The sequence below is a fragment of the Nelumbo lutea genome, chromosome 7 (genome assembly GCF_056320005.1).
Source record: "Nelumbo lutea isolate HS-2025 chromosome 7, American lotus-T2T, whole genome shotgun sequence".
In the NCBI taxonomy this organism is placed as follows: domain Eukaryota; kingdom Viridiplantae; phylum Streptophyta; class Magnoliopsida; order Proteales; family Nelumbonaceae; genus Nelumbo; species Nelumbo lutea.
The window spans coordinates 24,697,266-24,710,313 of NC_142690.1; the positions used below are offsets into that span (position 1 = coordinate 24,697,266).

General features: G+C 36.4%; 1 protein-coding gene across 1 annotated transcript; it reads right to left on the bottom strand.

Annotated features, from left to right (window-relative positions):
* Positions 1–2,583: 2,583 nt before the first annotated feature.
* Positions 2,584–6,666, bottom strand: LOC148845733 (ethylene-responsive transcription factor WRI1-like). The gene is made up of 7 exons (XM_088953313.1): positions 6,146–6,666; positions 5,940–6,022; positions 5,778–5,786; positions 5,526–5,614; positions 5,304–5,428; positions 5,143–5,219; positions 2,584–3,556 (listed from the first exon to the last, which is right to left on the bottom strand). The coding sequence occupies exons 1-7, from the start codon at positions 6,319–6,321 to the stop codon at positions 2,994–2,996; spliced, it is 1,122 nt and encodes a 373-aa protein (XP_088809439.1). The 5' UTR covers positions 6,322–6,666; the 3' UTR covers positions 2,584–2,993.
* Positions 6,667–13,048: the final 6,382 nt, after the last annotated feature.

The window sequence follows — 13,048 nt, forward strand, 5'->3', positions numbered from 1 at the left end:
TGTTTAAGCAATTTTTATAACCCATCCACTCGGGTTAATAGACAAAAATAACCCCCCTCATATTTTCCATTTAAAAGAAGTCCTTCTATGGGCTTAAATAAAGGGTGGATTCGAGCTCAAGTCAAACTGAATATCTAGTTATTTGAGTTTGGTTCGCCAAAATTTTATTAAGCTCGAATTCAAGTTCGAATTAGAGATTTGAGCTCAAATTCAACTCAGCTCTAAAGTTCATATTTTCGAGCTCAGTTCAGCTTGTGTTCGAATGCGACCCAAGCTTCCTATAAAAAATAAAAATCATACATATAAGAAATTATTTTTTATTTAAATAAAAATATTTAAGAATTATATATATAAGTTCTATCGCTTTCAACTCGCAAACCTCACAAACTGAGTTTTATTAGGCTTGAACTTGACTCGAAGCTCAGTTTAGACCGAGCCAAATCAACCTTTTATTTCCATGAGCTTGGTTCTATAAATTAGGACCATTATTACTACAACGAGTGTTTACCAACTATGTAGTTGATTCATCCTTATTTATTAGACACTCCGCCCACTTATTTTCTTAGTTGTCTATGTTGATAATCTTATTATTATTAGGGCCCCAAAAACAAATGATAAATGTGAAACACTCATTGCTTTATTGGGCCATCACTTTGCAATGCATATACCTAGGTCCATTATCATATTTTCCTGGGATTGAAGCATCAATATCTTCCCTCGGGCTTATCTACTTCAACAAAAATATATTGGTGATCTGCTTAAACGTGCCAAATTAGAGGATGCAAAGCTACTATGCAGTTCCATTGCTACCAGCATTCATCCTTTTAAAAATGAAGATGGACATCACTATGCCCAGGATTGCATTCTCTCTTAATAAAGCCTATCAATTCATGTAACAACTGATATCCTCATATTGTTCATTCATTAAGGCTATGTTTGGTTTGAAGGAAAAGGAAGGGAAAGGGAAAGGTATTTTTTTCCTTCAAACCAAACACAGCGTAAATAGATCCTCCGCTATCTCAAACATACAATCTCTTAAGCCATGTTTGGTTTGAAAGAAAAAGTAGGGAAAGGTAGTGAAGTCTATACAAGGTTTGTAGAATTTTCCCTACCTTTTCCTTTCTTTCCCTACGTTTCTCCTTCAAACCAAACATAGCCTTGTGGTCTTATATGGTGTCTAGATCAAGAATTGAATTTGGAAAGTGAAGTATTGCAATTTGCAATTGCTGCTTCTGATCTCTTATGGCTACACTCCTTGTTGAAAGAACTTCATCTGGAACCATAATATAGAGGCCATTCACTTGTTTATGAACCCCATCTTCCACTACTTCATGCAAGCATATTATATTGAATTTGATGTTCACTTTCATACATGATCAACTTGAAAATATCATGCAAAAGGATTCTCTGCTAGCCACTCAAAAGATCTCTAGTTCAAGGTGAACATGGTCTTCCCATGCTTAACTTGAGGGTGGTGTTGGTGAAAAGAAGAATTCCACTTATCAGATCCATGCATGCATGCATAGTCTAAATAACCTATGTGTAACTTCATTGGTTTGGGTAAGGGGTGTAAGTGAGCCGAGCCACTCACGAGCTATTCAGGTTGAAGTAGCTGAATTTGAGTTGAGTCGAGTAGTTGGTCAAGTTGAGTTCAAGCTTCGCAATACCCAATTCAAGTGGATCATAAGCCTAAACAAGCTTATAATAAAATACTATTTTTTAATATATTTGTACTTGTAATATAAATAAACATTGGTTTTTTGATGTTAATACACACATACATATATATTATTAATTTATCTATAATTTTTAATATATTTTTATGTTTAGTATTTTTAATATACTTATTATTAATTTATTTATAAATTTTAATAATAATTTATTTATAATCGGCTTGAGTCAAGCTGCTCAAGTAGCTTGCAAGTAGTTGAATTCGAACCAAATACACGAAACTTGATCAACCTCTTTGTGTTTTCCCTTCTCAAAACAAAAAACAAGGTTAGAGAACATGTTTTTGTTTTTGCTTTTGCTATGTGGAAATTTTGAAAACAAGTGAAAATAAGCAACATTCACATTGTTAAACACCCCTTAATTGTACATTGATCCTCTTTTTTTTTTAAGCACCCATAGACCCAACTCTAAATGGACCAATCTTAATACAACTTTTCCATTAGGCTCTGTTTATTTGTAGTGCAAATGACATTTGCATTAGCTTAAATTCATGAGAATGCATAGGCTGAGTGTAAATTATAGGATTTAATTACTTTGTCTTATTTGTTTTTGTTTGTAAGAAGTAAAATCATGTGATCTGCACCTATGAAAAAGAATCATAAGGTAATAGGAGGATTATTTATTGGGAGTGAAGGAAGAAGCAAGATGATGTAATCCCCATTTTATATGAGGGAAAATTGAGATAGAAGCCTGGAAGAAAGTAGTACAAATTTTGCATTAGTTTTTGAGATGCTATCAATGAGTGCAAATCAGACAAAAAGTATACATTTTGTATAAGAATACAAGCAAATCAGACAAAAAGTATACATTTTGTATAAGAATACAAGCAAATGACAATTACAATCAAATGTATGCAAAACTGGACTGGCTGCAAACTTTGTATTTGGTTTAGATATGCATTCCAAACAAACAGAAACCAGTGTTGTCAAAACAGGGCCCAAACTCTCTCTCTCTCTCTCTCTCTCTCTCTCTCTCTCTCTCTCTCTCTTACACACAGATTCAAACACAAAGCAATGCAAATTAAATCTGACTGTCAGCATAAAAAATTAAACCTGACTCTGTATATTTTAATGTAAATTGACCTAGAATTCCACCATCATCTCCTTTAAAAATTGAACACAATCAGAAGAAAACCCTAAGATCCTATTGAGCATTTTCACGCTTATTAACAAACCACAATCCTCACATTAACAGACACAATCACAAGCACAGATCCCAATCCCTCTCCCCAACCACCACCCACACTCCACAGACTCCCCATATCATGAATAAATTTTAATAGGATATGAGTAAGCAACCGAGGTTGCTGAGCAAGACAACCCACACCCCTCTCCCTCTCCTTCCTCTTCCACTCCCGACGTCCATTCGCCCTCCATTCCTTCCCTATTCTCCAAAATGCCATCCAAATTCATCCCGTTCTCCTTCGAACCACCCTCAAATAGAAGGTCTATGTTGTCCTCAAACCCACAGCCTGTGAACAAATCCGGTAATTCGCTCGGCTTTTCGAGGGCAATTTCGGGAACTGGCAATGGGTTCAGACGCGAATCCATGCACAGGCTCCACTCGTTTTCTTCCATGGGGTCCACCGTCGTGGGCTGATGATGTTGATGACCGGCCGAGATGGTCCACTCCGGCATGGGGATCTGAGGTGAGGCTCCCTTTTGTGGCTCAGCAAAGTACGTGATCACTTCTTGCTGCTGCTGCTGTTGCTGCATTTGTTGGGGGTATCTTATGTAGTGGCTGAGATCAAAGTTGGTCACCGCGTTCAACCCTCTGTACTCTATGGCTGCAATGTCGTATGCTGCCGCTGCTTCCTCTTCCGTACCTATTTTACAACAAAGCATACCGTTAGGCACCGTTTGTTTGCTATGCCAATCTGAACCGGATACGAATTTTGCAGTTCATTAAGTTGCTTCAATTGACAGTGCAAACTTTACACCTAAAAAACTGATACAAAATTTACAGCACTTTCCTTCTAGGATTCAACTCAGCCCATTTGCACTCTTCTGCTTTTACACAAACGGAGCTTTTGCGTCCACATTCTTTGAAACCGACCCGGATGGGTAGGATGAACCGGATGCAATTGACCCATCTTATTTGGCCCAATTTTATGGGCCTCCAAGCACGCAGACGCACAGTCGCGCACATGACTGGACTTTGGCCCAGATTTCCCTTTTTTTTCAAACCAAACACAGCCATAGTTTCTATGGTCTAAGGTCAAAGAGATTACGAGCTACACTGAATGAATTTCCAACTGGAAGTTGACGAGAGTGGTGTGTTGTGCGTCCGTGAAGTAAATAGTCCAAGTATGGACAGCTCGGGGGCTGGTCCGTTTTAAATTGGGCCAACCTGGTGAAGATTACAGCCCACAGTGTTCAGATCCGTGGGGCCCACTAAGAAGATCCACCAGAAGTCCAGAGCCAATACAGTTGGATAACCATTGTTTTTTGTATGGCCAGCGTTAAAAAGCCACCCATCTCCATCTGGGCTGGTTCAGGCCTTCAGGGAAGAGAAAGTATTATACAAATGGAAATGTTGAAATTATCCATTCCAAGCTTGTGCTTTGTCAGGTAGTGGGGCCCTCTGTGGGGCTCACTGATTGTACAGTCAAGATCATCCTGAGAGTCTGAAACAGAGAGAAAAACGACACGAGAGAAAAAATTTCCCCTTCAAATCTGATTTTGGTTAGTAGGATGAGTGAGGCAAGGAATGCTGGTAGATTGGAATCTTCCTAGGGGCCCACACCTTGTACTGCCTATGTGATGTGCCATAATAACCCCGTCTGACAGAAACATAATAATGGTCGGAAATTCCCCATTCCCCAGGCCCGAGCAAGCGAGCGTGGGGCCCTGGCAGCCCTAGTAACTCAAGTTTGATTCGTCTACAGTTCTACTCGTAGTACTAGGCCTATCACAATACACCACAGCTATTGGCTGAGTATCCAGTTCCCCGTAGAGGTTCTGACACTGAGAAATCGTAATACTAGTTTGTAGTTTCTTAATTTTGTTGACCACTAGAACAGGGAGTCAGGGACCCAGCGTCGAAATGTAGGCCCACAGATTGACGGACCCTCACCCTACAAAAATCTCGGCCGTCCGATCAATTTTTGGTTATCCTTATATCCAGCTCATACGAGCATGTGCCCCCACTGGATCCAGAACGTTCTCCGCCACAGTTGCATGTAATTGGTAACCATGGTTCGGAGCACGTTTGCATGTGCACGTGCACCCCGCAATGCCCCAGTCACATGATCTCCGCCGGAACCATCCCAGATCCCACTACACGACAAATATGTTCTCCGCCGGAAAAGTAACGCATATTCCGGCCCGTTCTGACACTCAACGCAGACATCACCCCCAACTCCCCAGAGAGAGAGAGAGAGAGAGAGAGAGAGAGAGAGAGAGAGATTACTGTAAGTTCCCAAGTAGAGATATTTGTTCCCGAAAACGCGGCCGATCCTTGCTTCCCACCGTCCGTTATGATGGTGCCTGTGAACACGGCGATGTGTCAGAAACCGGTAGCCGGAAAATCCAGAAATCTTATTATTTTAAACTACTATTCGAAGATTTTACCTAGCAACACCTCTATATTTAGAAACTCCTCTGGCAAAGCCACTGCTTCTTCGCCTCAGACTAGCTAAATATTCTTCCTTTGAGACACTCTGCATTGCTTCAAGCTCTTCTGCGTATGTCTTCAACTGCATTAAACCCAGAAAAAATTAAGGTAAAACAGACATAAAAATTGGAAAATTAGATAATTTAAAGAGATGATTCTATAAAAGAATGGAGAAATACCGGAAAATTCAAGATTGTATCAGGTCCCCAATACTTAAGCGCAGCGAGATCGTAGGTATGAGCAGCAGCTTCTTCATCATCGTAAGCTCCTGCATTGGTTCAACCACCATGCATTTCAAAACAGAGAGGGAGAAATGGAGGAGCATGCTAACATGCGCCAATGGGGTACATGTTAGAAAAGAAAGCCCTCTCAGTGAGGACTGAGGACTGAGGAAAAGGAAGAGAGAGCTCAGGCTGTAGGAATAAACTTACCCAAATAAACTACGCAGCGACAAAAACGGAAGCAGAGCGTTGGAATTGCAGAGATCACAGAAATAAAAATAATGTCATCAGAGATCAAAGATTAAAAAGAAAAAAGAAGACAGAAAGAGAAAACAATTATTAAAGAAGATCGCGGTCTGCTTTCTCTCTCACCTTGTCTTCCTTTCTTGTTTTGAATCGGATTCCAGGAGTTCTTGTCCCAGAGATGGGCTTCATACCTCCCAGTCCATCTGTGTCTGATGAACATTGAGAAACAAACAACATGCAGAGACATTTAGCGGAAACCCAGATGAAAAGAAGCCAGAAATCAATCGGAGATAATGAAAAAGAAGCCATTTTTGTGGGAATTATTAGTGTACCTGGTGACTCCTCTGTAAATGGAGCTTCTCCTGCCTGAGCAGTTAGAATACTGAGGTTTCTGTACATTCTTCCGAAGGTGTCTGGTCTTGCTTTTAGCTCGCTCGATAGGAGGAGCAGGAGGAGGCTGGGTTGATGAAGCTGAGGATGAGCACGAAGAAGAAGGTGACCTCTTCATTTGGGTTCTGTTGCTTTTTAACTGAAATAAGGTTCTCTCTGTGTGGGGTGTTAAATAAAGAGGGGGAGGTTATCTGTTTTTGGTATCTTTGCTCTTTTTGGTTGCCTAACTTGTGGTTTACCAAAAACCAGAAAAAAAGAGAGGAGAGAGAGAGAGAGAGAGTGAGAGAAGAGAGTTAAACTTTATATTGACGATTAAGGAGGGCTTAACCCTGGGTTGAGGCTTGAAAGAGTTAATTATTAACCCTGAGTTCATTAACAGAGCAACACTTGGTCGCTTATGGTTTAGAGGCTTTGGACATGCTTGCGATGGGGTTCTCAGTCCCTCTTCTCTACTGGCCTCCCTTGTTTGTTAATCTTAAACTTTTCTCTCTCTACCCATCTCTCTTTCTCTCTCCATCAATTTCTAATTTCTATAATTCTTTTGATAAATTCTCAATTTCTATATCTTTCTATAGTATATAATACCAATATTTAACTTATAAAAATGTAATAATTACAGATAAGTTAATTAACATGTATAATTAGTTCTTTGTAATCCACAATTAAACTGAGGTAGGGAATGCAGTGCAGATGGAGAGAATAAATTGAAAAAAGAGAGAAACTGTTAATGGTTTAGCCACGTGGCAAGCATGCAAGTTTTACCATGGAATTCAACCTGACCAAGTAATCATAACCGTCAAAAAGGGATGAAATTAGCCATCTGATTGGCGCCAGGTGTCTTGACCCATCCAAGGCATCTGATGTTCCTTCAGCTTTCTTGTTTTACAGGGTTTAAATGGAGAGAGACGTTTGATGGGACCCAGCCATCAAATGATAAAGATTTTGGTTGACATAACATTACATGGTGGAGCATTCACTGACAGTTAAAATACCCATCACGGGTCTGGAATCTGGATTGCTAGAGCCTAGGTGCCTAGTTTGGCATAAATGGACCAATAAAAATCCGGTTTTCTTTTTTCTGTTGTTTAAAAACTAGCCTTGCTTGATTGATACAAGTGACAAGTTGTCAACTGACAAACAGATCTTAATTTGTATAGTGACAAAAGCTTTGCATTGCAATCCTCCTATGAATGGCTACTATCTACACTCCTTCTCCACCTCTGCAGATAGTCTGATTTGTATTACACATTTTCCTTGTGTATTAATGCTGTTCTTTAATGTTGGTTGGCTTGATGCAAAAATGTTCTATCAACCGTTTTGGATTGCTATTCACAGTTGTTTATATAATTTGATTTTTTTAAAACAAAAAGAATTACCATATGTATATTATCAATAAATAATATATAATTATGTTTTATGTATATTATATGTATTATTTTATATTTAATTTTTTTATTTATAAAAAATATTAAAATTTATGATTTGATGCCAAAAAAAGGGATTTTTTCGTTAGGCGCCTAGGAATGTATAGATTTCAAAAAGTTACCCAAAATTAAAAAAAAAAAAGATCACCCCAATCAAACATCAGAATGCACAGTTATGACTTACGAAAGCTTGCATGCACTGAGTGTGCAACCTGCGACCCAGTGACTGGATGGACGGTTGAACCAACTGGGGCAAATAATTTTGACCAAATCAACGGTTTTTGACTAACTGACGGATTTAAACAGAACTGAACCCATAATCCTAACTGGTGACGGTTCAAATGGTTCAACCAGCCAAATCAACTAGTTGTGTTTGATTTTGGAAAACAAAATCATATATTGACAAACACCCATATATTTTTTAAAAACATGACTTCATCAAAAGGCAAAGTCTTTTTTTTTTGTGTGTGTTTTTATTTATTTTTTATTTTTTAAATAAATTTGTGTCATGTGTGAATATATTATGTTAATTATAGTCTATAGATGAATGATGATAAGGAGTTTAATCTATACCAAATGGACCCAATTAAGCATGGCATGGTTATTTCTCACCTACGTGCTCGATGAAATTGTTCACCCAGCCCCAATTTCTCTCTTATTTTCTAAAATATGGTAGCTTAGTGATTGAATTAGAGCTTTCATTTTAATAAAACTTCGGGTGTATGTAAAAAATTAACATTTTTCTAATTGAAAACTATATGAGCATTGTTACTTAATTGGGTTGGTTTCCAGAACAATCTGAAAACCAAACACTACTTCTTTCTTCTCTTTTGCAACTAGTATTCAAGTGTTGTTATTAGGGGATCCAGGATTTTCTGTTCGACCCCAAAAACATCTCCAACGCTCTCTGGTAAATAAATATTAGATCTCTTGTAATCGTTATCACGTAGGGGTGTTCATGGTTCAGCTTCAGGAAATCGAACCGGTTCTACTGGTTTTTATCTTTGTCTGACTGAAACCGAACTGATACCATCAGTTAACCGGTTGATTGGTTTTGATTTTTGATTGGTTCGATTCTTCAATTATTTGGTTTTTTATATTTATAATATATATTATAAATAAATATATAATATATTTATAAATAAATAATACATATATTTATATATAATATATAGATAATATGCCACATATATTAAATGTGTATAATATATACATATAAATATATATACCAGTCGGTTCAATTAATCATCGATTTTTTCTAGGCTAACCAAAAACTAAACTGGTCCTTCGGTTTTTCAAAAATATCGAATCAACCGGTTCTGTTTTTTGGTTCAATTCAATTTTTCATTTTCTTATGAGCACCCCTATTATCACGTATGGATTTAAAAAGAACAAAGAAATTAACACTGCTTTAAAACCCTGTCGCCAACGTTCTCTAGTGGCCGAGGAATTGTTCTCATGTGGTCAGCATTTTCTAGTGACTAGGGATGAGTTCTCTTGTTCTAGTGACTGGGGAATTGTTCTCTTATAGTTGGTGAGCAGTGATCAGTTTTCTCATCTCTAGCATTTGAACCAAGTCGGACTGATTTAACCTTGATCTCTGATAGGGGTGCTCACGGTTTAGTTAATCGAACCATGGGGTGTTTTTTTGAATAGAACCAGTACTATCAGATTTTGGAAAACTGGTAATCAAAATTGAATCAAAGTCAGTCGGTTAACCAGTTGACTGGTTCGATTAACCTTCAGTTCGGTTCGTTGATTTTTTGGTTTTTTAATTTTTACAATATATATTATAAAATATATATAAAAAATATAATAAAAATTATAAATATATATTTATATATAATGCATATTTATTAATTTATAATATATAAAAATATATATATAATAAACATAAATATATATAAAATATAGAATATATATATATACCAGTTGGTTCGGTTAACCGATTTTTCAATTCAGTTTTGGTTGATTTGATTTTTTGGTTTTTTTTTTTATCACCCCTAGTCTCGGATACATATGAAGATGCATGGTAAGGAGAGCCTCATGAGATGAAAGGTAAAACAAATACATGAGTAACACCACATTTGTTAACGTTCACATGAATGTACAGTGTTTGTCCCACAATACTCCTAAGGGGGTGTTAGTTTTGGGGATTTTGAGAGGGGGAAAGTTGGTCAATGGAATTGTGAATCCTGTTGACCAAGAAACCTATATTCTTTTATTAGATTTATGTGGGGATCAGAGAAAGTTTATTTTCCTAGATATCATTTACCCCCATCTCCTAGGTGGGTAAATTAACTTTTCCATCTTGGGAAAATTTGCCAACATTTGGATAGGACAAAAATGCTCATTTTGATAATAATTTTTTTTGGTTAAAATATTTATTATTTTATTTACCTAAAAAATAAAAGAATATGAATAAATGCACTTACCCATATAAGTAATTTACCCAAAAAAATAAACGGGGCATAAGTGGAATAATGTGGGCAATGAGAACATTTTGCCTAACACATTCATCCAATTAGGGTGGAGCCCATAAGTTCTCGCAAGGTGCCAATTGATTGGTTGGTTAGTCTTTTGTTTATCGTAGAGCTACATGTATTTCAGTGGGGTCCATAAGTTCATAAAAATCATTAAATATGCATTATTTCAGCCTATTTTAAAAAATTAGACTGGGGTCAATTTGGACTAATAGATTAATTGACTTTTAGACTGATTGAATTATGAATTGGGTGGTTAAAAATGCTAAAAAAACAAATAAATAGTAATTTTCAACATTTTGAAATGCGAAAGGAATGAAAGAATAAAGGGTATTTTGGTCATTACATAGCAATTAAAGACAACGCCATGAATTGTGTTTTCCCTCTCTAAGTGGTGGCATTTTCTAAGTTGTATATGATCCCACTAGAAAATAAATTCCTAATTACGCCATTGCTCTTACTGGTTGTAGTAGAGGCTTGGGATCAAATCCCGCTTACACCAAGGTTAGGGGCATTGGTTGAGGGAAGTAGAGGTGTAAAGTGGGTCATGCCGGGTTGGCATGGCACGACTTGCAGGCGGTTTGTGCAAAGTGTAGGTCATGTCGTGCTGGCCCGCGGGCCGTTACGAGTTATGCCACCTTCCCTAATGAAAAATTTGGGGGTCGACACGGCCCACGACCAAGCCTTAGGCCAGGTCGAACTGTGCATCGGGCCAAAGCTATTTATTTAAAAAAATAAATTTGACAAAAATTTTAAAATTTTAATTTTATATGAATTTTGTGTATACAATTGCTTATATAGACAATAATTAAATAAATTAGTATAATAAAATTTAATAAGTTATGTATTTTATTAATATATTATATAGTATATATTATTATATAATTATAATTTATATAATATATATAATATATATAAATAATATATATGGGTTGTGCTGGCCCACGGGTCGCGGGCAGCATGGCTCGCTTAGTTGTGCCATGTCGGCCCATGGACCTAAAACCCCAGGCCCAACACGACCCACATGATCATGCTGGGCCTGACATGGCTCACGGGCCGTCATGCTGGGCCGGTCCAAGTTCGTGTCAGGTCATACCGGGTCACAGGCGACACGATCCAATTTACACCTCTAGGGGGAAGGCTGCCCCGTTGTGTAAAACCCTATGAACAAAAAAAAGGGAAAAAAATTGTTCTCATATAAAAAATGCCAAAAGTTAAAGGATTTGTGTGTGTGTTCATGGCTTTTTACTGGTAAGACTTCAAGGTAGGGACAAATTAGGGTGCACTAAGGCCAATTAACCAAACCAGTAGAAGATGCAATTTTGGAAGGTCAATCCTACAATATTGTTTTGTAAAAAATGTAAAATGATCATCTCAAAAGCACTAGGGGGTATTAAATATCATGGTGCTATGGAGCCATTTCACCACTACGAGTGCCACATAAGCATTTCGGCTTTATCAAACCATATTCTTATTTGGTTGGGTTAATTAAGATAGTGTTTGGTTTTGTTGCCGTTTATTTGAAAAATAGCACTAGTTCATTGTAAAATGTTTATTAAATAAATGTTTGTCTCAATTTGTCAGAGAACCAATTGTTGAAAAAAGTTTCATTTTAATGTTTTCCTTAACACCAATGTGTTTATTTACTGTTCAACTTATGTGGTGTCTAATGGTATTTAATATCATCTAGCTGTCAAACAACATAAAAAAAACGTTTACCAACTACTTTTCTTGTTTTTCAAGATAAATCCATGCTCTTATTTCATAAACATGTGGGTCCATGACAATATTGATTTTCCCGGGATAAGTGATACCCTTCTCATACCAGTAAGTTGAGCTTCCCAAATAAAGGGTAAATGAAAAACAAAATAAAATGGTAAAAAATGCCCCCACAAAATACATTTATCCGGATAAATTAAACAAAAAACAACATGGGTAAATGTACTTATCCGAGAAAGTAGGTTCTTGAAAAACGAATAAACTAGGTCTTAGAGATACCAACAAGTATCAAAGTATCGATATATATCAGCTAAAATGTATATAATTTTCAAGTTACTGGCACACGATACAGGTGGAATGGCCAAAACTCCATTCACCTATATGGACAATGTATCAGCTTCTTTTTTATTTTTGCTGTTATAAGGCTCTGTTTAGGAAGAGTGCAAATACAAATATGTTCAGTGCAAAACCATGTTTATGGTCCATATTTGTATTTCTAATCCTTATATTTGCATTTGCATTGAACATATTTGTATTTGCACTCATTCGGAAACAGAGTCAAAGAGCAATGCATCAGCTGAGTAAATAGTGTACCAAACTGAATTACAATTTTTTTAGTGCATTCTCTATCTTCACAATTTTGTCATTAATTTCTTTATTTAACTCCTAAAATTATTCTTTCATTAACTCCTATGCTTAAGGAAACTTTTCAAATTCAATGCATTCTCTATACTGAGCCTAAAGAATATCAGCTGTGTAGACAATCTATCAAGCTGAATTTCAATCTTTAATGCATTCTCTATACTCACATTTTCTCTCATTAATTTCCATATTTAACTCCTAAAATTGCTTTCTCATTAACTCCTATGGTTAAGGAAATTTTTCTAATTCAAACTTTCATATGCCATTAAATTATCCTAATTATTATAACCTATATTGTTTTGGGTATAAAACTATAAGAAGATTTGAACCCCTAGGCTATAGATTGGTACACAACAAACCTACCACTACCTCATACTCTAGTTACTTGTATTTTGATCCATAACTTCTACAATTTCTCTTCTTAGTGGATATATGTCAATAAATATTAAAAAGTTAATCATCTAAATTATGTACTATAAATATCGACAGAAATTATTTTTATTTTTTATCCATCAAAAAATTATATTTTGATTTATTTAGAATTGAGATATACTTCCATCATTTTTCAACATTTACC

What these genes read in the sequence shown, in the direction of transcription:
- LOC148845733 (XM_088953313.1), bottom strand. Translation starts at nt 6,321, where the DNA reads ATGAAGAGGTCACCTTCTTCTTCGTGCTCATCCTCAGCTTCATCAACC. An exon ending in ATTTACAGAGGAGTCACCAG is followed by an intron (nt 6,023 to 6,145) that starts GTACACTAATAA and finishes AATGTTCATCAG; the next exon opens with ACACAGATGGACTGGGAGGT. An exon ending in TCTCTACTTGGGAACTTACA is followed by an intron (nt 3,557 to 5,142) that starts GTAATCTCTCTC and finishes GTTGTAAAATAG; the next exon opens with GTACGGAAGAGGAAGCAGCG.